The sequence below is a fragment of the Coregonus lavaretus genome (genome assembly GCF_964263955.1).
Source record: "Coregonus lavaretus genome assembly, chromosome: 13".
Classification (NCBI taxonomy): Eukaryota; Metazoa; Chordata; class Actinopteri; order Salmoniformes; family Salmonidae; genus Coregonus; species Coregonus lavaretus.
The window spans coordinates 15,427,458-15,451,301 of record NC_140000.1 but is presented as its reverse complement, the minus strand read 5'-3'; the positions used below and the strand labels follow the sequence as shown (position 1 = coordinate 15,451,301).

Below are 23,844 nucleotides of genomic sequence, written 5' to 3'. Positions count from 1 at the left end.
AAATGTATGGAGTAAAAAGTACATTATTTTCTTTAGGAATGTATTGAAGTAAAGTAAAAAATTGTCAAAAATATCAACAGTAAAGTAAAGTACAGATCCCCGCAAAAAACGACTTAAGTAGTACTTTAAAGTACTTTACACCACTGGGAATGAGGGTGTGCATAACCTGTCTGCTTGTTTTTGCTCATGATTTTTTGTGTTGAGAATGTGCCCTCATTTAGAAAATTGTTTAGTAAATGTTTCCATTACCTTGGTTGAATAGTTTCTTCTAAATGCTTTTGGATGTTGGGGAGGCTGTTGCAAAGATGAAGTGAAGTCTTGTAACAAAATGTGTTTTTGAGGTGTGATTTGCTATGTTTTATTTTATTTCATTAATTTTATGTTTTCCACCAACGTTTTTCCCCTTTATGAATTTGAGAGGTATTGATGTAGGCGCTATAGCCTACATTTATTTCACTTTGTAAACGAATCTAAGGAAGGCTCTACTGCGCATGCTCTTGGGGGCGGGTGACAGATGACGATCGACTTCGCTGTACTGTACTTTGAAAGCCTGCTGTCCTCTCTCCCTAGTTGACACACACGTTTGTGTTGAAGAAGCACGATGCTCCGAATTGTGTTATCCCGAACTTTGCCTCGAATCTCTGGCATTGCGAATTGTCAGTATTCGGCGGCTGCCATCCCCGTTCCGAACGCACAGCCCGAAGTGCATTATAACAAGGTAAGCGATAAGCATTCACAACCTGTGAATGACATGTTGAGTAGCTATTATCATTGCTGCACACGACTGAAATGATCAGTTTAGTGTATTTCTGTCATGTGTAATTCATTGCGAGGCAACTAGGCATACGTGAGAATTGCAATATATTTTGGCCTACTTGTTGATAACTCTTGTTGACATTAAAACACTTGACCTGATTGAACCTTGTGAGAACGTAGCTGATTAGATTTTGACAATTGCGTTCACATCTTACTTATCCGATACATTAGGTCAACTGAATTACATATACACTAGATAATTGTTGGGTATGATGGTGTTATGCCAAACTGTAATGTGGCAGACAGCCAGAAACTTTCCAGGGTTGTATTAATAACACTTTTGCTAGAGTTGAAAGGCAAGCTTGTACATAGAGAGCCACAACATGTATGCGTTTCTGTTAAATTGTTTTGGGGGAATTTATATACCATTGTAATATTATGTCAGAGACAGTATCATACAATACTGCACAAATAAGAACTGAAGGTAAGTAATGGGATGCAACTGTACAATACAGTATTTATACTGGCTCCAATTTATTTTCGGTCTGTTGAATCAAACAGTTGTGATAAGATCTGTAATCTAAACATAGAGCCTAATCAAATCTCCTCTGTCTCATTACAGCTGTTCATCAATAATGAGTGGCAGGATGCCGTCAGCAAGAGGTCCTTCCCCACCATCAACCCAGCCACAGGAGAGGTCATCTGTCAGGTGGCTGAGGCAGACAAGGTCAGTGGCTGGAACTGCCTTGATACCTGGCCCTGTTCTGTCTAAATGCAAGACTTACATCCTTGGTTCCTTGGAGTAATCACTGATCCAATATAATTGGAGAGGTGAAAGCAGGGGTTCCACTAGCCTGCATAGCTTGGACCTATGCAGTCATAATGACTACTTCAAGAAAGGGAGGACGGAAGACGCCATTTTCAAAGCATTTGTACAGGCCCCTCACTGTTTCTGTATTCCAACAACAGTACATCCTTAGCATGCTAAGACAATGTGACAAGTTGCCTGAAGCAGAAACATGACAATTAGGTGTGGTAGGAGGACGAGAGGGTAAAATAACCAGGGAAAAGGTTCACCTTAACAGCAGGTGTAATTAGAGCACAGTCTTGCAGGGGCCAGGTGTGTGACCATCTTATTTGTGTTATTACACTGTCGTAATTAAATTACTTGCTACGTTATTTTTTAAAGTTATATAATCCAATATTGCTGATTTGGTTTGCTTGTCTTTACGTCTCCCTCTGTTTTCCCTCTGTGGCCTCCTCCTCCCTCTCTCCCTCTCTCCAGGCAGATGTGGACAAGGCTGTGAAGGCTGCCAGGGAGGCCTTCAGGTTTGGGTCACCATGGCGACGCATGGACGCGTCGGACCGCGGGCTGCTCCTGAGCCGGCTGGCAGACGCAATCGAGAGGGACACAGCCTACCTAGCGGTCAGTGACGCAGTCCCATTACTGCTGGTCAATGGAAATGATTAACTTGAAGTGGTGTTATGAGCGGCTAATTAGATGCACAACATTCCTGGTCTGGCACTCATGCCAAAGAAAGCAAAGTTGTTGGGATTGTATTAGAGTTTACTTGTGTGGCAATGGCACAGTGCTTTGTCTGATGACAAATGTTAGCATCCAGTGGTGGAAACGTTTTCCCTTTTACCTAGAAATATTATCTTCAAAAAAAGTATGTTCAGATAGATTTATTTGGCTTGTGAACAGCAGCACCATATTTTGCAGAGTCAGTGTATTAGTCCTGTATTCCACAGGTTGCTGACCTGAGCAGCTCCCGCGCTGAAGTCACATGGTAGAGATAGAGACGAAGGGTCACGGCTAGGATCAACACTGAGAAACCACTGGGGAAGTGGTGTAAAATAATTCCTTAGTGCTGCTCTTCCAAGACATACACAATGCATATTTGTTGGTGTTATGTTACAGGTTTGGCTTGTTTGGTGAAAGTAATAGGGGAAAGGCTATTGTGGTGAAAGGGTTTCTCTGGGCTTGTTTTGATAAAATAATGAACGGCCTCAGCACAGGAAGCTGCCCTACTTTGCCTGGTAAATGAGGCCCTGCTCAAATCAGATTTCCTTTTGCTTACGCAAGGGATTGGTTCTTGGAGAGAGAAACAAACTGCTTAGTTTGTGTGTGTGTGCCTTTGTGTCTCTGTGTGTGTGTGTCTCTCTCTGTGTTTGTGTGTGTGTGGGGGATATTACAAGATAGTAGGATTGTTAGGACAGTATTTAGATTGTACTTGATTAACTACTGTCAGATTGGCTTATCAGGGGTACAAGGTCCATCAGGACTGGAAATAACACTGATTCTGTCCACTGAACCGGCCCCACCTGCATGTTAAATATGGATATGGTGTGTATGTGAGAGGGAGTCTGTTCAGAGCCAAGCCAACACCAGTGACTCGTCAGTACTTGTAATTGTTATAAGACCGGCCAATCTGTTGAACTATGTACAGTCCAATGTCCTCAACGTTAACTGTATGTGACTGTAAATGTTGTAGCTAGATACATTTTGTAGTGTGTGTTATGTTGACCACATCTACTCTTTTGTTCCCGTTTGCCAAGCCAAATAAATGGTGCATGGAACTAATCGTTGATTCACTCTTGATGATGAGCCAATTAATTCCCCGGGTTTTGTCTTGCTTGTGCAACAGTCTCTGTTTTTCAAAATATTTGATTCTAATGTGACCTAACTAAAGTGAGGGTTACTGGTGTTTAACTGGACTCTGAAGTGATTAACACCCTGTATCAGAAAATAGTCCCTGTAATTTGATATGATAATGTTATAGTATAACATCTATTTAGTCCATTAGCAGCATGTTACAGAGCCTACCTCTAAATACATACTGTATGCTGCTGTGGACAACACTGGATATCTATTAGCTCTTTCTAGGAAGGTATAGCAATTTTTTTAGGGGGTAGATCTGCTTTAATATTGCAGATGGCTTCCAGCAATGTAATTGTCTGCATCATTTCCAATCCCCCATATCTTTTTTTATTAAAATAAATACAATTTTATAATATTATTTTCCCCTAACTCTACCACCCCTCCCATAATTGGAGTAAACTAATGGACAACAACACTATATACAAAACAAATAAATGGACAACAACACTTAGGCTTCTACTTCCAGCTTATACATACTTGTCACACCCTGGCTCTGGGACTCATTATGTTGAGCCAGGGTGTGTTCATTTCTATGTGTGTATTTCTATGTTGGTGTTCATTCTAGTTTGTTGTATTCTATGTTTGCCTGAGTGACTCCCAATCAGAGGCAACGAGTGTCAGCTGTTGGCTGGTTGTCTCTGATTGGGAGCCATATTTAAACTGTATGTTTTCCCTTTGTGGTTGTGGGTTTTTGTTCCGTGTTCGGTCATTGATACCGTGGACGTCACGAGTCGTTTCTTGTTTTGTTTCGTGCTTTAACTAATTAAAGTCATGTTTGTTCATCACGCTGCGCCTTGGTCTACTCCTTACCTCGACCTTGACAGAAAAACCCACCATGCAACGACCAAGCAGCGTGTCCAGGGGCAGCCCTTGGGGTGGACATGGGAGGAAGCGCCGGGAAAGGCCCTGGCGAAAGAGGAGCAGCGTGTCCAGGAGCAGGCAGCCTGGACATGGGAGGAGATATTGGACGGTAAAGGGTCCTGGACATGGGGGGAAATCCTGGCCGGGATGGATCGCCGGCCATGGAGTGAGATGGTGGAGAGGCGACGGAGAGAGGAGCAACGGCGTGATCAGGGTCGTCATCGGACGGTCGTGAGGCAACCCCAGAAATTTTTTAGGGGGGGGCACACGGCATGGACGACGGGGCTGACGGAGGAGAAAAGGGGGCGGATCCAGAAGGCCACCAGGCCAGGGGTTCACCGTCCTGTGCGGATGCCTCACACAGAGTGTGTGAGGGTAGGCATTCAGCCAGGACGGGTGGTGGCCGCTCTTCACTCCAGGCCTCCTATCCGTCTCCACAGTCTGGTTCGGCCTGTCCCTGCTCCACGCACCAAGCCTACGGTGTGCGTCGCCAGCCCAGCCCGGCCTGTCCCTGCTCCACGCACCAAGCCTACGGTGTGCGTCGCCAGCCCAGCCCGGCCTGTCCCTGCTCCACGCACCAAGCCTACGGTGTGCGTCGCCAGCCCAGTCCGGCCTGTCCCTTCTCCACGCACCAAGCCTACGGTGTGCGTCGACAGCCCAGCCCGGCCTGTCCCTGCTCCACGCACCAAGCCTACGGTGTGCGTCGCCAGCCCAGCCCGGCCTGTCCCTGCTCCACGCACTAAACCTATGGTGCGCGTCGCCAGCCCGGTCCGGCCTGTTCCTGCCACCCGCACCAAGTCTACGGTGCGCGTCGCCAGCCCGGTCCGGCCTGTTCCTGCCACCCGCACCAAGTCTACGGTGCGCGTCGCCAGCCCGACCCGGCCTGTTCCTGCCACTCGCACCAAACCTACGGTGCGCGTCGCCAGCCCGGTCCGGCCTGTTCCTGCCACCCGCACCAAGTCTACGGTGCGCGTCGCCAGCCCGACCCGGCCTGTTCCTGCCACTCGCACCAAACCTACGGTGCGCGTCACCAGCCCGGTCCGGCCTGTTCCTGCCACCCGCACCAAGTCTACGGTGCACGTCGCCAGCCCGACCCGGCCTGTTCCTGCCACTCGCACCAAACCTACGGTGCGCGTCGCCAGCCCGGTCCGGCCTGTTCCTGCCACCCGCACCAAGTCTACGGTGCGCGTCGCCAGCCCGACCCGGCCTGTTCCTACCACTCGCACCAAACCTACGGTGCGCGTCGCCAGCCCGGTCCGGCCTGTTCCTGCCACTCGCACTAAGCCAGGGGTGCGAGAAGTCAGCCTGGTAAGGCCCGTCCCTCTTCCACGCACCAAGCCAGGGGTGCGAGTCGTCAGCCTGGTAAGGCCCGTCCCTCTTCCACGCACCAAGCCAGGGGTGCGAGTCGTCAGCCTGGTAAGGCCCGTTCCTCCTCCACGCACAAAGCCAGGGGTGCGAGTCGTCAGCCTGGTAAGGCCCGTTCCTCCTCCACGCACCAAGCCAGGGGTGCGAGTCGACAGCCTGGTAAGGATCGCTCCTGTTAAGTCCAGTCCTGCTCCAGCCGGCGGGGCCAGACTGGACCAGGGGCACTATGGGGGGTGTATTGGAGGGTGGTGGTCAAGGCCGGAGCCAGAACCGCCGCCGAGGAGGTATGCTCGCCCAGCCCTCCCCTGGTTTGTTTAGTTGAGGCGCGGTCGCAGTCCGTGCCTTTAGGGGGGGGTACTGTCACACCCTGGCTCTGGGACTCATTATGTTGAGCCAGGGTGTGTTCATTTCTATGTGTGTATTTCTATGTTGGTGTTCATTCTAGTTTGTTGTATTCTATGTTTGCCTGAGTGACTCCCAATCAGAGGCAACGAGTGTCAGCTGTTGGCTGGTTGTCTCTGATTGGGAGCCATATTTAAACTGTATGTTTTCCCTTTGTGGTTGTGGGTTTTTGTTCCGTGTTCGGTCATTGATACCGTGGACGTCACGAGTCGTTTCTTGTTTTGTTTCGTGCTTTAACTAATTAAAGTCATGTTTGTTCATCACGCTGCGCCTTGGTCTACTCCTTACCTCGACCTTGACAATACTATATACATTTTACGGACACAGTATATTTTACTTTAGTTAACTTTTGTTTGTTTTTAATCCCATCCTTCAGCTACTCTCAACCCATCCCATCTATCGCTTTGTTTTGTGTATCAGTTCATAAACCATGTGCCATGGAATCAGTACATCGAAAATCTATTCCAAACTGTTTTGCAATCTATATGGCACAGCTGTCAATTTTGTGGTCCTTAAATGAAACCGGTATCATTTTTTAATTATCACAATTTTCTTTAACCAGGGTCATCTTTAATGCAGGGCCGACAGACAAGTCCCTTACTTTTTCCCCCTTCCACTTGTCTCTTCCGTTTTCACAGTAATGCTGCAATTAGTTGGTTGTAATTTTGGGTAGAGCAGACATTTCCATGTATTTTTGTCAGCTGCATGTGTGTCAACTCCACCAGTCGTATATATGTCATTTACAAAGATTTTTTATTTTTTTATTTATTCCAAAAATAATGTTTTTAAAAAATCAATTAGTATATTTGAGTTTAACCATAATATTTGTTGTATTATTTGTTCTGTCTTTTCTGGTGGATTAAACTGAAATTGCAACTAACTTTCTATGGCATGTTTTAAAAATAGCGATATTTTGGAGATTATTTCATTTTAAATAACCGAAAGTGAGAGGTTGTAATTTGAATAAAGGGAAAAAGGCCATTCTTGAACATCGGGTGAGACAATCTTACTAATCTGCTAGAGAACCAGTTCGGATTTAAGTATAACTTTTCTATGACTGAAGCCTTTAGTGAGAGGTCTAATGCTTTAATATTTAATAATTTATGCCCTCCGAATTCATATTAATTATATAAATAGGCCCTTTTAATTTTGTCTGGCTTGCCGCTCCAAATAAAATTCAATATTTTTTGCTCATATAATTTAAAAAACAAGTCGCTAGGTGTAGGCAAAGCCGTAAGCAAATAGGTAAACTAGATATGACTAAAGAGTTAATCAGGTTGATTTTTCCACAAATAGACAGGTATTTTCCTTTCCATGGTAGCAAGATCTTAACTATTTTTGCTAACTTTCTATTAAAATGTATTGTAGTGAGATCATTTCTTCGTTTCGGGATATGAATACCGAGTATGTCCACATCACCGTCAGACTATTTTATTGGTAAACTACACGGTAATGTAAAGGTTGTATTTTTTAGTGATCCAATACCTATAATAAACTGGGTGGTTCGAACCCTGATTGCTGATTGGCTGACAGCTGTGGTATATCAGACCGTATACCACGGGTATGACAAAACATTTTATTTTTACTGCTCTAATTACGTTGGTAACCAGTTTATAATAGCAATAAGCCACCTCGGGGGTTTGTGGCAAATGGCCAATATACCACGGCTAAGGGCTGTATCCAGGCACTCTGTGTTGCGTCGTGCATAAGAACAGCCCTTAGCCGTGGTATATTGGCCGTATACCACACCCCCTCATGCCTTATTGCTTAAATATAGTATCATAATTTGGTTGTAATCCAGAGAGGTTAGAAAAATTATCTAGATCCTCTGAGGCTGTGGAGGGATCCAAATTGTGGCTTTAAAAGAACAGGAATCATCAGCGTACAATGACACCTTTGTTTGACAATGTTACGTAATACAGAATGCAGCTTTGCTACTATCTGTCCTCAATCAACCTTTATTATTTAGGCCATGGCGGAACTCTGTTGACACTTTTACCTTATTTTGCCATAGGAACTGGAGACCCTGGACAATGGGAAGCCCTATGTCGTGTCCTACAGCGTGGACGTGCCCATGGTGGTCAAGTGCCTCAGGTCAGTCACAGTAATATAAAATGCAGTGTGTGTGAGCAGTGGAATGAACGCATGCATTTTATGCTTGGAGGATGGGGCTTTCAGCTCGACTGCCCCCAGCCTCTGGAATGCCCTCCCGGACCACCTGAAGGCACCACAGACGCTGGGCTCCTTTAAAACGGGCCTAAAGACCTTTCTCTTTAGGATGGCTTTCTGTTGATAGCTGTACTCCTTGGTGACCTTGTCCCTTGTAGCGTCAGCTGTGTTCTTTGTGTCAGTTGTCTTCTAAAATTCTATTTGGTTTTTTATTTTATGTACTTTGAGATTATTCTGTATAATGAAAAGCACTTTACAAATGTAATACATTATTATTATTATTATTATTATTATTATTATTACTTTCTGCAAACCAAAATGTATGAGTTGTTATAAATCTTAAGTGCCAGATGTGGCGTTATGCTATATGGCTGAATGTTTGTTACATTTGTATGTGTGAAGTTGTAGGGAGAGGCAGAGACAGAATGATGGTGAAAGAGAGGGGCAAAAGAGGGTGAGAGTGACTGTGAATTAGTTCTTACAAAAATGAGACTGCAGACTACCAAAGCTCCCTTATTTGATTGGCTGGCACCCAGCACCATGACCTAGACTGCTTACTGTATACTCACTGTGGATCCAATCACTATCTCAATCTACTGCAGGTGTGCTTGTTTACCTTTCAATGGCTTGTAAATAGACTCATTTACAGTTTCCTTTGAAAAACAAAATCCATTAACGGTCAAAGATGCATTGTCCTCATTTCCTTCTACTCTTGATATCTGAAACTATAGTTGCTGCAGTTCTCTTTCATAATAAACATGTACAGTGGGGAAAAAAAGTATTTAGTCAGCCACCAATTGTGCAAGTTCTCCCACTTAAAAAGATGAGAGAGGCCTGTAATTTTCATCATAGGTACACGTCAACTATGACAGACAAATTGAGAGAAAAAAAATCCAGAAAATCACATTGTAGGATTTTTTATGAATTTATTTGCAAATGATGGTGGAAAATAAGTATTTGGTCACCTACAAACAAGCAAGATTTCTGGCTCTCACAGACCTGTAACTTCTTCTTTAAGAGGCTCCTCTGTCCTCCACTCGTTACCTGTATTAATGGCACCTGTTTGAACTTGTTATCAGTATAAAAGACACCTGTCCACAACCTCAAACAGTCACACTCCAAACTCCACTATGGCCAAGACCAAAGAGCTGTCAAAGGACACCAGAAACAAAATTGTAGACCTGCACCAGGCTGGGAAGACTGAATCTGCAATAGGTAAGCAGCTTGGTTTGAAGAAATCAACTGTGGGAGCAATTATTAGGAAATGGAAGACATACAAGACCACTGATAATCTCCCTCGATCTGGGGCTCCACGCAAGATCTCACCCCGTGGGGTCAAAATGATCACAAGAACGGTGAGCAAAAATCCCAGAACCACACGGGGGGACCTAGTGAATGACCTGCAGAGAGCTGGGACCAAAGTAACAAAGCCTACCATCAGTAACACACTACGCCGCCAGGGACTCAAATCCTGCAGTGCCAGACGTGTCCCCCTGCTTAAGCCAGTACATGTCCAGGCCCGTCTGAAGTTTGCTAGAGTGCATTTGGATGATCCAGAAGAGGATTGGGAGAATGTCATATGGTTAGATGAAACCAAAATAGAACTTTTTGGTAAAAACTAAATTCGTTGTGTTTGGAGGACAAAGAATGCTGAGTTGCATCCAAAGAACACCATACCTACTGTGAAGCATGGGGGTGGAAACATCAGCTGCCAACGTTATTTTCCTTTTTTCCATCGCAACTTTTTTCCCTTATTCAACTTTTTCACTCCGGACGCTTTATCTGGACATGATTCGTCAACATCTTCAACATCTTCAACAGCCGAAGCTAAGTAGTAACATTAACATGATGTCTTCTAATTGCAGTCGCTGTACTCATAATATACAGGAGAATTCTCGCCTTACGGCGAAAATAGCTGTGCTACAAGCCCAGCTTCAGACGCAATCGTTAGGCAAGGGCAATATCAGTGTAGGACTAACTAAAAAGCAGCATTCCCCAAGAGAGGATGGCTTTCACTTCAGCAGTGATAAATTCATGAACTTCTTTGAGGAAAAGATCATGACCATTAGAAAGCAAATTACGGACTCCTCTTTGAATCTGCGTATTCCTCCAGGGCTTAGCTGTCCTGGATCTGCACAGCTCTGCGAGGGCCTGGGATCGGGAGAGACACTTAAGTGTTTTAGTACTATATCTCTTGACACAATGATGAAAATAATCATGGCCTCTAAACCTTCAAGCTGCATACTGGATCCTATTCCTACTAAACTGCTGAAGGAGCTGCTTCCTGTGCTTGGCCCTCCTATGTTGAACATAATAAACAGCTCTCTATCCACCGGATGTGTACCAAACTCACTAAAAGTGGCAGTGATAAAGCCTCTCTTGAAAAAGCCAAACCTTGACCCGGAAAATATAAAAAACTATCGGCCTATATCGAATCTTCCATTCCTCTCAAAAATTTTAGAAAAAGCTGTTGCGCAGCAACTCACTGCCTTTCTGAAGACAAACAATGTATACGAAATGCTTCAGTCTGGTTTTAGACCCCATCATAGCACTGAGACTGCACTTGTGAAGGTGGTAAATGACCTTTTAATGGCATCAGACCGAGGCTCTGCATCTGTCCTCGTGCTACTAGACCTTAGTGCTGCCTTTGACACCATCGATCACCACATTCTTTTGGAGAGACTGGAAACCCAAATTGGTCTACACGGACAAGTTCTGGCCTGGTTTAGATCCTACCTGTCGGAAAGATATCAGTTTGTCTCTGTGAATGGTCTGTCCTCCGACAAATCAACTGTACATTTCGGTGTTCCTCAAGGTTCCGTTTTAGGACCACTATTGTTTTCACTATATATTTTACCTCTTGGGGATGTTATTCGAAAACATAATGTTAACTTTCACTGCTATGCGGATGACACACAGCTGTACATTTCAATGAAGCATGGTGAAGCCCCAAAATTGCCCTCGCTAGAAGCCTGTGTTTCAGACATAAGAAAGTGGATGGCAAAAAACTTTTTACTTTTAAAAACAGAGATGCTTGTTCTAGGTCCCAAGAAACAAAGAGATCTTCTGTTAAATCTGACAATTCATCTTGATGGTTGTAAAGTCGTCTCAAATAAAACTGTGAAGGACCTAGGCGTTACTCTTGACCCTGATCTCTCTTTTGACGAACATATCAAGACTGTTTCAAGGACAGCTTTTTTCCATCTACGTAACATTGCAAAAATCAGAAATTTTCTGTCCAAAAATTATGCAGAAAAATTAATCCATGCATTTGTTACTTCTAGGTTAGACTACTGCAATGCTCTATTTTCCGGCTACCCGGATAAAGCACTAAATAAACTTCAGTTAGTGCTAAATACGGCTGCTAGAATCCTGACTAGAACCAAGAAATTTGATCATATTACTCCAGTGCTAGCTTCCCTACACTGGCTTCCTGTTAAGGCAAGGGCTGATTTCAAGGTTTTACTGTTAACCTATAAAGCGTTACATGGGCTTGCTCCTACCTATCTTTCCGAGTTGGTCCTGCCGTACATACCAATACGTACGCTACGGTCACAAGACGCAGGCCTCCTAATTGTCCCTAGAATTTCTAAGCAAACAGCGGGAGGCAGGGCTTTCTCCTATAGATCTCCATTTTTATGGAACAGTCTGCCTACCCATGTGAGAGACGCAGACTCAGTCTCAACCTTTAAGTCTTTACTGAAGACTTATCTCTTCAGTAGGTCATATGATTGAGTGTAGTCTGGCCCAGGAGTGTGAAGGTGAACGGAAAGGCTGGAGCAACGAACAGCCCTTGCTGTCTCTGCCAGGCCGGTTCCCCTCTCCACTGGGGTTCTCTGCCTCTAACCCTGTTGCAGGGGCTGAGTCACTGGCTTGCTGGTGCTCTTTCATGCCGTCCCTGGGAGGGGTGCGTCACTTGAGTGGGTTGAGTTACTGACGTGATCTTCCTGTCTGGGTTGGCGCCCCCCCCTTGGTTTGTGCTGTGGTGGAGACCTCTGTGGGCTATACTCGGCCTTGTCTCAGGATTGTAAGTTGGTGGTTGGGGATATCCCTCTAGTGATGCGGGGGCTGTGCTTTGGCGGAGTGGGTGGGGTTATATCCTTCCTGTTTGGCCCTGTCCGGGGGTTTCTTCGGATGGGGCCACAGTGTCTCCGGACCGCTCCTGTCTCAGCCTCCAGTATTTATGCTGCAGTAGTTTATGTGTCGGGGGGCTGGGGTTAGTTGGTTATACCTGGAGTACTTCTCCTGTCTTATCCAGTGTCCTGTGTGAATTTAAGTATGCTCTCTCTAATTCTCTCGTTCTCTCTTTCTCTCTGAGAACCTGAGCCCTAGGACCATACGTCAGGACTACCGGGCATGATGACACCTTGCTGTCCCCAGTCCGCCTGGCCTTGCTGCTATTCCAGTTTCAACTGTTCTGCCTGCGGCTACGAAACCCCTACCTGTCCCAGACCTGCTGTTTTCAACTCTTAATGATCGGCTATGAAAAGCCAACTGAGAGACCTGAGCCCTAGGACCATACGTCGGGACTACCGGCCGTGGTGACTCCTTGCTGTCCCCAGTCCGCCTGGCCTTGCTGCTATTCCAGTTTAAACTGTTCTGCCTGCGGTTATGGAACCCCTACCTGTCCCAGACCTGCTGTTTTCAAACTCTTAATGATCGGCTATGAAAAGCCAACTGAGATTTATTCCTGATTATTATTTGACCATGCTTGTCACTTATGAACATTTTTGAACATCTTGGCATGGTTCTGTTATAATCTCCACCCGGCACAGCCAGAAGAGGACTGGCCACCCCTCATAGCCTGGTTCCTCTCTAGGTTTCTTCCTAGGTTTTCGCCTTTCTAGGGAGTTTTTCCTAGCCACCGTGCTTCTACACCTGCATTACTAGCTGTTTGGGGTTTTAGGCTGGGTTTCTGTACAGCACTTCGAGATATTAGCTGATGTAAGAAGGGCTATATAAAATAAAATTGATTGATTCTTTGGGGCTGTTTTTCTGCAAAGGGACCAGGACGACTGATCCGTGTAAAGGAAAGAATGAATGGGGCCATGTATCGTGAGATTTTGAGTGAAAACCTCCTTCCATCAGCAAGGGCATTGAAGATGAAACGTGGCTGGGTCTTTCAGCATGACAATGATCCCAAACACACCGCCCGAGTGGCTTCGTAAGAAGCATTTCAAGGTCCTGGAGTGGCCTAGCCAGTCTCCAGATCTCAACCCCATAGAAAATCTTTGGAGGGAGTTGAAAGTCTGTGTTGCCCAGCGACAGCCCCAAAACATCACTGCTCTAGAGGAGATCTGCATGGAGGAATGGGCCAAAATACCAGCAACAGTGTGTGAAAACCTTGTGAAGACTTACAGAAAACGTTTGACCTGTGTCATTGCCAACAAAGGGTATATAACAAAGTATTGAGAAACTTTTCTTATTGACCAAATACTTATTTTCCACCATAATTTGCAAATAAATTCATTAAAAATCCTACAATGTGATTTTCTGGATTTTTTTCCCTCATTTTGTCTGTCATAGTTGACGTGTACCTATGATGCAAATTACAGGCCTCTCTCATCTTTTTAAGTGGGAGAACTTGCACAATTGGTGGCTGACTAAATACTTTTTCCCCCCACTGTATACATGGTAGCCCTACTGAGGAGTCTAGTGTCCTCCTGGTATTTACTGAATATAGAATGTAGTAATTACTTATTTAGTGCAGTTGAGAAATATTGACATCCCCCATATCCCTTTTGATGTATCTGAAAGGTGTAAGATTTTTGAGGATTCTTGAGTCCAAGTGTTTACTGTCTCTGTGTGTGCATATGTGTGCACAGGTACTATGCAGGCTGGGCAGATAAGTGGGAGGGGAAGACCATTCCCATTGATGGAGACTTCTTCTGCTACACCCGTCATGAGCCCATCGGTGTGTGTGGCCAGATCATACCGGTGAGTGAGTGAAGGAGCTGTTCAGGGGTTAATGATGGATCTTGATGAATCTTAAGCTGTTCAGGGGTTAGGAATGGACCTCCTTGATGAATCCTAAACTGTTCAGGGGTTAGGGATGGACCTCCTTGATGAATCCTAAGCTGTTCAGGGGTTAGGAATGGACCTCCTTGATGAATCCTAAGCTGTTCAGGGGTTAGGGATGGACCTCCTTGATGAATATTAAGCAACATTCTCAATAGTTCATGTTCAAATTTGGTATTTTTAACCAGCTAACATGTCACTAGTGTATTACCAGCGTTGCCATTTTGTGGCCCCTTTCCTCTTGCCTGTGAGAACTGGTGTGTTTGCTCAGTCTGTCATGGTGAAAGAGACTGGAGAGGAAATAAGAGCTGGCAGAGCAGTTTCAGTGTGCTGTCTTCAGTCCCACCAGCCAATGGGAGGAGGGAGGGAGGAGAGGGGGAGGAGACGGAGGGAGGGAGGCGGAGGGAGGGAGGGATAGGGATCATTTAAGGCGAAACCCTGCCTCCAAAACCTGGCAGGGCTGCAAGGCTGTTTTGTATAAATATAGTGTCAGCCTGGACTTTAATGTGTTGAGTGCATGCATGGATTTATGTCTGTGCACGCGTTTATGCACACATGTTTGATATGGTCTGTCTTTACCATTCACTGTCTTCCTCCCTCTGTCTTCCCTCAGTGGAACTTCCCTCTTCTGATGCAGGCATGGAAGCTGGGCCCAGCTCTGGCTACAGGCAACACGGTGGTGATGAAGGTGGCTGAGCAGACCCCCCTCACTGCCCTGTATGTGGCCAGTCTCATCAAGGAGGTTGGTACACTAACACACACGGACACACACATATACCACACACACACCCTCCTTACCACACTTAAGCACAGTTTCAATGAAGGATGCACAAGTCTAGTACATTTGTCTCTCTCTCTCTCTCTCAGGTTGGTTTCCCTCCAGGTGTGGTGAACATCCTGCCTGGTATGGGTCCATCTGCTGGTTCTGCAATCGCCTCCCACATGGATGTGGATAAGGTGGCTTTCACAGGATCTACTGAGGTAAGACAGACAGCCCATACCTCAGGCAGCTCAAAGAACTGAGTCGCTGTTTAGTAATCTTAGATGACTAACCAATCCCATGACACCTGCATAAATCATATAATCTCAGAAATGAAAATCAACCACCTGCAAGTGCCCAATTGTATGTCTATTTGGATATACTGTATGTGCTGATATTTCTTTCTTTCAAATGTGTTTTGGTGTATTAGTGTGTGAATGAGAATGAGCCCTGTGCTGTCTAAGCAGCTCCATGCTCTACAGTGGGGGAAAAAAGTATTTAGTCAGCCACCAATTGTGCAAGTTCTCCCACTTAAAAAGATGAGAGAGGCCTGTAATTTTCATCATAGGTACACGTCAACTATGACAGACAAAATGAGGGAAAAAAATCCAGAAAATCACATTGTAGGATTTTGTATGAATTTATTTGCAAATTATGGTGGAAAATAAGTATTTGGTCAATAATAAACGTTTCTCAATACTTTGTTATATACCCTTTGTTGGCAATGACACAGGTCAAACGTTTTCTGTAAGTCTTCACAAGGTTTTCACACACTGTTGCTGGTATTTTGGCCCATTCCTCCATGCAGATCTCCTCTAGAGCAGTGATGTTTTGGGGCTGTCGCTTGGCAACACAGACTTTCAACTCCCTCCAAAGATTTTCTATGGGGTTGAGATCTGGAGACTGGCTAGGCCACTCCAGGACCTTGAAATGCTTTGTACGAAGCCACTCCTTCGTTGCCCGGGCGGTGTGTTTGGGATCATTGTCATGCTGAAAGACCCAGCCACGTTTCATCTTCAATGCCCTTGCTGATGGAAGGAGGTTTTCACTCAAAATCTCACGATACATGACCCCATTCATTCTTTCCTTTACACGGATCAGTCGTCCTGGTCCCTTTGCAGAAAAACAGCCCCAAAGCATGATGTTTCCACCCCCATGCTTCACAGTAGGTATGGTGTTCTTTGGATGCAACTCAGCATTCTTTGTCCTCCAAACACGACGAGTTGAGTATTTACCAAAAAGTTCTATTTTGGTTTCATCTGACCATATGACATTCTCCCAATCCTCTTCTGGATCATCCAAATGCACTCTAGCAAACTTCAGACGGGCCTGGACATGTACTGGCTTAAGCAGGGGGACACGTCTGGCACTGCAGGATTTGAGTCCCTGGCGGCGTAGTGTGTTACTGATGGTAGGCTTTGTTACTTTGGTCCCAGCTCTCTGCAGGTCATTCACTAGGTCCCCCCGTCTGGTTCTTGTGATCATTTTGACCCCACAGGGTGAGATCTTGCGTGGAGCCCCAGATCGAGGGAGATTATCAGTGGTCTTGTATGTCTTCCATTTCCTAATAATTGCTCCCACAGTTGATTTCTTCAAACCAAGCTGCTTACCTATTGCAGATTCAGTCTTCCCAGCCTGGTGCAGGTCTACAATTTTGTTTCTGGTGTCCTTTGACAGCTCTTTGGTCTTGGCCATAGTGGAGTTTGGAGTGTGACTGTTTGAGGTTGTGGACAGATGTCTTTTATACGGATAACAAGTTCAAACAGGTGCCATTAATACAGGTAACGAGTGGAGGACAGAGGAGCCTCTTAAAGAAGAAGTTACAGGTCTGTGAGAGCCAGAAATCTTGCTTGTTTGTAGGTGACCAAATACTTATTTTCCACCATAATTTGCAAATAAATTCATAAAAAATCCTACAATGTGATTTTCTGGATTGTTTTTTCTCAATTTGTCTGTCATAGTTGACGTGTACCTATGATGAAAATTACAGGCCTCTCTCATCTTTTTAAGTGGGAGAACTTGCACAATTGGTGGCTGACTAAATACTTTTTTCCCCCACTGTATGTGTCCAGGTAGGTCACCTGATCCAGCAGGCATCTGGCTCCAGCAACCTGAAGAAGGTCACTCTGGAGTTGGGAGGAAAGAGTCCCAACATAATCATGTCTGATGCAAACAGTGAGTATGGCTCCTGGCTGCTTTACTTTTTAGATGGGCATCCAGTTAGAAATATGAAAAGAATGGGAACACTTAATTTGGATAGTCTGCTACAGATTATTTAGCAATATCTTCAACAAAGCGTGGTGTCCGTTTTATTTATCAAGTATCAATTGCAACAGGCAGCTGCTACTTTTACAGCGAAGGACATCTACCAAAGGAGGCTGATGGGATGAGCTATAGGAGGACGGCCTCATTGTAATGGCTGGAATGGAATCAATGGAACGGAGTCAAACATGTGGTTTCCATATGTTTGATACTGTTCCATTAATTCCATTCCAGACATTACAATGAGCCCATCCTCCTATCAGCCTCCTCTGACATCTACTAAGGTGTGTGCACGTTTGCCTGTGTGTGTCTTATTTGTTGTATTGTGATTGCTGTGTCTGACTTAGCCGATATGTTTCGACTTGAGGTTCAGCAGTAAATAAACCTTCCCCTTCAAGTCGAAACCTAGCTCAGCCATTTTTTTAAAACTAGTTTTTTAAACTGCCTTTTTCGTCAGCATGCTAGGCTAGCTAATGGCAAAGCAGCCCATTGTATTCCACAACACTTCCGGCCCAGTGTCAATTTCATGGAATCCAATGCTGCAGAACCTCAAGTCGAAACATATCAGCTATGTATGACTGTGTGTTCTCTCTCTCTCTTTCTGCAGTGGCGGAGGCGGTGGAACAGTCCCACTTCGCCCTGTTCTTTAACCAGGGCCAGTGCTGCTGTGCCGGTTCCCGTACATACGTGCAGGACACCATCTATGATGAGTTTATGGAGCGCAGCGTGGAGCGGGCCAAGAGCAGGGTGGTGGGAGACCCCTTCAACATGAAGACTGAGCAGGGACCCCAGGTTTGAAATACTGCATGGTGCACAAACACACCCAGACGAGTAGAGGAGTTGAAGATGCACACCCAAACATAAGACACTGGATGAAAACAGAAGAGCTGCACACTCTATTGTACTCAAGTAACTGTGGTACCAGCATTTCCAAATGCAGAGGCTTTGTCAGAAAACAACTACAAGAACGCACTTGCATGCATACATATACACAAGCACTTGTAGTCTGGTTTGGTTTATAGTTTTCTTCCTAACACATTAATAAGGCACCCACTTACAAGCTCTATAAAACGGTTCCCTATCTAGGTGGACGAGGAACAGTTCAAGAAGATTCTGGGCTACATCAGCAGTGGGAAGCGTGAGGGGGCCAAACTGATGTGTGGGGGAGGGGTGGCTGCAGACCGTGGCTACTTCATCCAACCAACCATCTTTGGAGATGTCCAGGATGGCATGACCATTTCCCGTGAGGAGGTACAGCATGGCAGTGTCATTATTAACAACTCACTCTTCATGAAACTGGCTGTCAAGATCCACCATTTTGGCTCTTGAGGCTGCCTTGACAGAATCCCCCTAATGGCTATACCCATGAAAATGAAAAGAAAAGCCTGTATATTTTGGTTGTCTAAAGTATATTTGTGTGGCTATTTTAAAGCTAGAATCCTTATTTGCTACATTCATTTTTTAACTTGTAAATTAATGATATATACCCATTGATTCTTAAAGAATAGATCGTATAAATGCCTCATGAGCTTAGTTCAACTGTCGTACCCCATCAGAACCCAAAATATAAGCTTGTTTTACTCCAGTGTTTGGAAACAACAAATGTAAACAAACACTGTATAGCCTCAAAACATGGTTAAAACTATACATGTGATATCATGGATGGTCAGTCCTTGCATCCATTGCTCTGTCTGTGAATTTGAGTGGTTACATTTTTCCAGCCCCATCCCTTAGCTTTTTAGCGAAACTGGGGCGAGGAGAACACTTTGTTTCAATTAAGTATTCTAGCTTTAAGGAAAGTAACCAGACAAGATCATACATGTGTAACATGTTCTCTTTAGAGAAAATATCTCTTTAGGTTAGATTCTTTACATTCCTTTCTCCTCTATAATATTGATTGTTTCTCCCTGCCTGTGTCTGTGTTCAGATCTTTGGGCCGGTGATGCAGATCCTGAAGTTTAAGACTCTGGAGGAGGTGGTTGAGAGAGCCAATGACACAAAGTACGGCCTGGCAGCTGCTGTCTTCACCAAAGACATCGACAAGGCCCACTACATCTCTAACGGACTCCGCGCTGGCACTGTCTGGTACGCTGATTTCTAGCTTACTTTATTTTACATTACGTCCATCAAATTGTCAATTTCTTTCCGTAGTATTAAGGTCCAGAAGTTGGCTGAAGTTGACCTATTATAATCTGCTAATTGTGTGTGTGGTTTGTCCATTTCTTTCTCCTAAGGATTAACTGCTATGATGTGTTTGGCGCCCAAGCCCCCTTCGGTGGCTACAAATATTCTGGTAACGGTCGTGAGCTGGGAGAGTATGGCCTGGACAACTACACTGAAGTGAAAACAGTAAGGACCCTATCACCCCCACACTACTCTAGGATAAAATATTCAGGCCACATACGTAAATGTATGAACGCTGTTGCCACGTTACATATGTAATAAACAGCAACATCTCACAAGCAACTTTATGTATGTTCACAAAATGTGTTAATATCAAAGCTTCAAAAACATATTTTATTCTTTACCTCAGGTAACAATCAAGGTCCCTCAGAAAAACTCGTAAAGACATCTGAACTCTGCCTCCAATCAAGGAAACTGACTGACTATAGGAAGGCTCTATGGGACTAAATCAGCCTTCATTTTGTTTATCCTCAGTTATTGTTGGACTTTGTGTTACTTAGCCTCTGTACGCAGCTCTAACTTCATGTAAAGAATGTCCAAACAAGATGAGAAAACAATTACAGGCATGGTGCTGTTAGTTTACCACCAGCTTGTTGTACAGCCTTGTCAAACTTCAACAGCTTATTTTAAGCACACCATCATATTTCAAAATACATATTTCAGTCATTATGTTCATCCTATTTTAATATGGTGAATCCCTGCTACAATTCAGAGTATTTTAGTACTCCTGTAGATTGAAAGTGTGAACTTTGAAAGGATTTTGGATAATAAATGCACTTGATACACGCTGTTACTTGCTTTTAACCTACTGTTTTCTGATTGGACACAAAAAATAATTTAGAAAGTGTTGTATTAATGGGAAAACAATTTAAATGCTTTTAAGGAGGAAAACAGTGGGATTACAAAATATAGATAGACTGAAAAGAAACAAATCACAAAACACAGTATAGGCAGTTCTAGTGCCACACAACACAGGTCATATGACATTATCAACATCTGTACATTATCTAGGTTGAAGTGTGTAACTCTGGATTGCGGTTTGAAAATAGGCTGCTGTATTACGCTCAGGTGTAACGATAATGATATAGCATTTAGGGAAGAAGTAACCAAAGAGAATACCATACAGACTGCACAACACAGAGAAAGGATTGACGGAGAGTGTCTGCTTTCCTTTGGTAGACAGGTGCACCGTCAGAGAGATGACCCAAGAGATGAAGAAGATAAGCAAGCTGAAAGTGATAGATTTACCCTCGTTGTAGTTTTTGGGCAGGTCAGTTCCCATGTAGGCAAAGCTAAAGCATGCAATACCCAGCAAACCTGCAAACAGTACTATCAAATAAAAGATGGGGAGGACTCCATATGTGCAATCCAAAATGACCTCGCTATACAATGTTATCTGATTGGGCCTGGGTCCTTCAATGGCTATCCACAAAGTGCACAGAAACAGCATTATGACAGTGGTTGTGATAATAGTGATCCACTGTCCACCATGCTTGACCCAGAAATCATATGCTTTGGGTAGTTTGGCGGCCATTTTGAAGATGCAGACAATCTGGAAGGAGCGAACAGCGAGACAGGACAGGCAGGCGACATAGAAGACTATAAACACAGAATTGCGTAAGGTGCAGATGGCCTCTGTGGGTTTGCCGATGTAGAGAAAGACGCTGATGGAGGACATGGACAAGCAACACAACATGAAGAAGCAGAGCCTCCCACCGGCTGACTTCACCACAGGGGTGTCCTTCTTACAAAGGAACAGAACCAAGATGGCAATTGAGATGACGATGATGGAGCTGGCCTGGAACATCAGAAAAATGACCAACGGAGCATCGGAATGCAGATACTCTATAGTGCGCTTAGTGCATGATGTACTGCCATTCCTGGCCCACTCATCCTTTTGGCATGCTATGCAGCTGTAGGGATCGGCTGTTGGGGGAGGAAGGGAAGAGAAAGTCTGGGTGACAGATGCTAATATGTGTACAGATAACCATCATTCTTGTCATGTGATTCATAGGTCATACAGTGCCCTCCACTAATATTGGCAACCTTGGTAAATATTAGCAAAACGGGCTGTGAAAAAAATGTCTGTTGTTTATCCTCTTGGTCTTTCATTTAAAATATTCACAAAAATCGAACCTTTAATTGAAGTAAAATGATTGAAAATAATTAATGTGAAATAAATGAAATAAAAAAATTTTCTCCAAAACATGTGCCACAATTATTGGCACCGCTAGAAATTCTTATAAGTATATTCCCATTCATATTTTAAGTTTTTAAGTTCACCTGAGTGATTAGGAACACTTAAGTGGTAAGCCATGACTTCCTGTTTCACTGGGGTACAAATATGAGGTGACACACAGGCCAAGTTCCCATAGTCATCCATCTCTATGGGAAAGACCAGAGAATACAGTAATGATGTGCGACAAAAGGTTGTTGAGCTGCACAAATCAGGAAATGGCTATAAGAAAATAGCTTAATGGTTGAAAATGGCCATTTCCACTATCTGGCCAATAATTAAGAAGTTTAAAGCAGCTGGAGATGTTAACAATCGGCCTGGAAGAGGACGTGTGTCTATATTGACCCCACACACAGTGAGGAGGATGGTTAGAGTGGCCAAAAAATCTCCAAGGGTCACAGCTAGAGAATTGCAGATGTTAGTTGGGTCTTGGGGTCAGAAAGTCTCCAAACCTACTATCAGACATACATAACCACAAGTTGTTTGGGAGGGTTGCCATAAAAAGCCTTTGCTGTCATCAAACAACAAACTCAAGCGCCTACAGTTTGCCAAACGTTACTGGAACTTGCAATGGGACCGGGTTCTATGGTCAGATGAAACCAAAATAGAGCTTTTTGGAAACAAACACCAGAGGTGGGTTTGGTGTAGACAGAAAGATAGCCATGCAGAGAAGTTCCTCATCCCACTGTGAGGTATAGTGGTGGATCTTTGATGTTGTGGAGCTGTTTTTCTTCCAAAGGCCCTGGAGAACTTGTTAGGATACATGGTAGCATGGATGGACTCCATCAAGTACCAGCAGATATTAAATCAAAACCTGACTGCCTGTGCTAGGAAGCTTAAACTGGGCCGTGGTTCGATCTTCCAGCAGGACAATGATCCAAAGGACACCTCAAAATCAACACAAAAATGGTTAACTGACCACAGAATCAATGTTTTGCCATGGCCATCCCAGTCCCCTGACCTAAACCAAGTGCTTAAGTAGTACTTTAAAGTATTTTTACTTAAGTAGTTTTTTGGGGTACCTGTACTTTACTTTACTATTTATATTTTTGACAACTTTTACTTCACTACATTCCTAAAGAAAAGAATGCACTTTTTACTCCATACATTTTCCCTGACACCCAAAAGTACTTGTTACATTTTGACAGGAAAATGGTCCAATTCACGCACTTATCAAGAGAACATCCCTGGTCATCCCTACTGCCTCTGATCTGGTGGACTCACTAAACACAAATGCTTTGTTTGTAAATTAATGTCAGAGTGTTGTAGTGTACCCCTGGCTATCCGTAAATAAATAAAAAACAAGATTGTGCTGTCTGGTTTGCATAATATAAGGAATTTGAAATTATTGATACTTTTACTTTTAATACTTAAGTACATTTTAGCAATTCCATTTACTTTTGATACTTAAGTATATTTAAAACCAAATCCTTTTAGACTTTTACTCAAGTAGTATTTTACTGGGTGACTTTCACTTGAGTAATTTTCTATTAAGGCATCTTTACTTTTACTCAAGTATAACTTTTGAATACTTTTTTCACCACTGCCGAGGCCCATAAGCTTGGGCCTCGGAATCTGAAGGATCTGGAAAGATTCTGTATGGAGGAATGGTCTCAGATTCTTTGCCATGTGTTCTCCAACCTCATTACGCATTATAGGAGAAGACTCAGAGCTGAAGGGGTGCCAATAATTGTGGCACACATATATTTGAGAAAAATATTTGTTTTATGATAATAATTAATTTTTTCTTTCAATTATTTTACTTTAATTAAAGGTTAGATTTTTGTGAATATTTTGAATGAAAGACCAAGAGGATAAACAATAGACATTTTTTTCACAGCCCGTTTTGCTGATATTTACCATGGGTGCCAATATTAGTGGAGGGCACTGTAAATGGTGCCAGGTGTTCTTCCTGACCGCTTGACCTGTCCAGGAAAGACTCCAGGCAATAACAGAAAGTCATGTTGCTCTGTACCTGTGTGGTTGATGTACTTTCCATCAGAGCAGATCTCACATTCAAAACAGCAGGCGTGGAAGCCAGTTTGAACTCTTCTGGAGCCAAATTTACACTCACTAGAACACTGCAGGACTGGAGCCTGCAAGAAGTAGGAACAGCTTAAAATAGCACTGTGGAAAAGACCAGCATCAGTTATCACTAATTTGAATACA

At 44.0% G+C, this 23,844-nt stretch overlaps 2 protein-coding genes across 2 annotated transcripts; one reads left to right on the top strand and one right to left on the bottom strand.

Annotated features, from left to right (window-relative positions):
- Positions 1-505: 505 nt before the first annotated feature.
- Positions 506-20,232, top strand: LOC311140234 (aldehyde dehydrogenase, mitochondrial-like). Its single transcript, XM_084175184.1, has 13 exons — positions 506-718; positions 1,379-1,483; positions 2,042-2,182; positions 8,061-8,140; positions 14,041-14,152; positions 14,847-14,975; positions 15,101-15,214; positions 17,066-17,168; positions 17,863-18,047; positions 18,342-18,506; positions 19,183-19,340; positions 19,490-19,604; positions 19,789-20,232. Exons 1-13 carry the CDS (start codon positions 602-604, stop codon positions 19,819-19,821), a joined length of 1,557 nt encoding a protein of 518 aa, XP_084031310.1. The 5' UTR covers positions 506-601; the 3' UTR covers positions 19,822-20,232.
- Positions 20,233-20,370: 138 nt separating this feature from the next.
- Positions 20,371-21,428, bottom strand: LOC311140235 (taste receptor type 1 member 1-like). Its single transcript, XM_084175185.1, has one exon. It carries the CDS (start codon positions 21,244-21,246, stop codon positions 20,443-20,445), a length of 804 nt encoding a protein of 267 aa, XP_084031311.1. The 5' UTR covers positions 21,247-21,428; the 3' UTR covers positions 20,371-20,442.
- Positions 21,429-23,844: the final 2,416 nt, after the last annotated feature.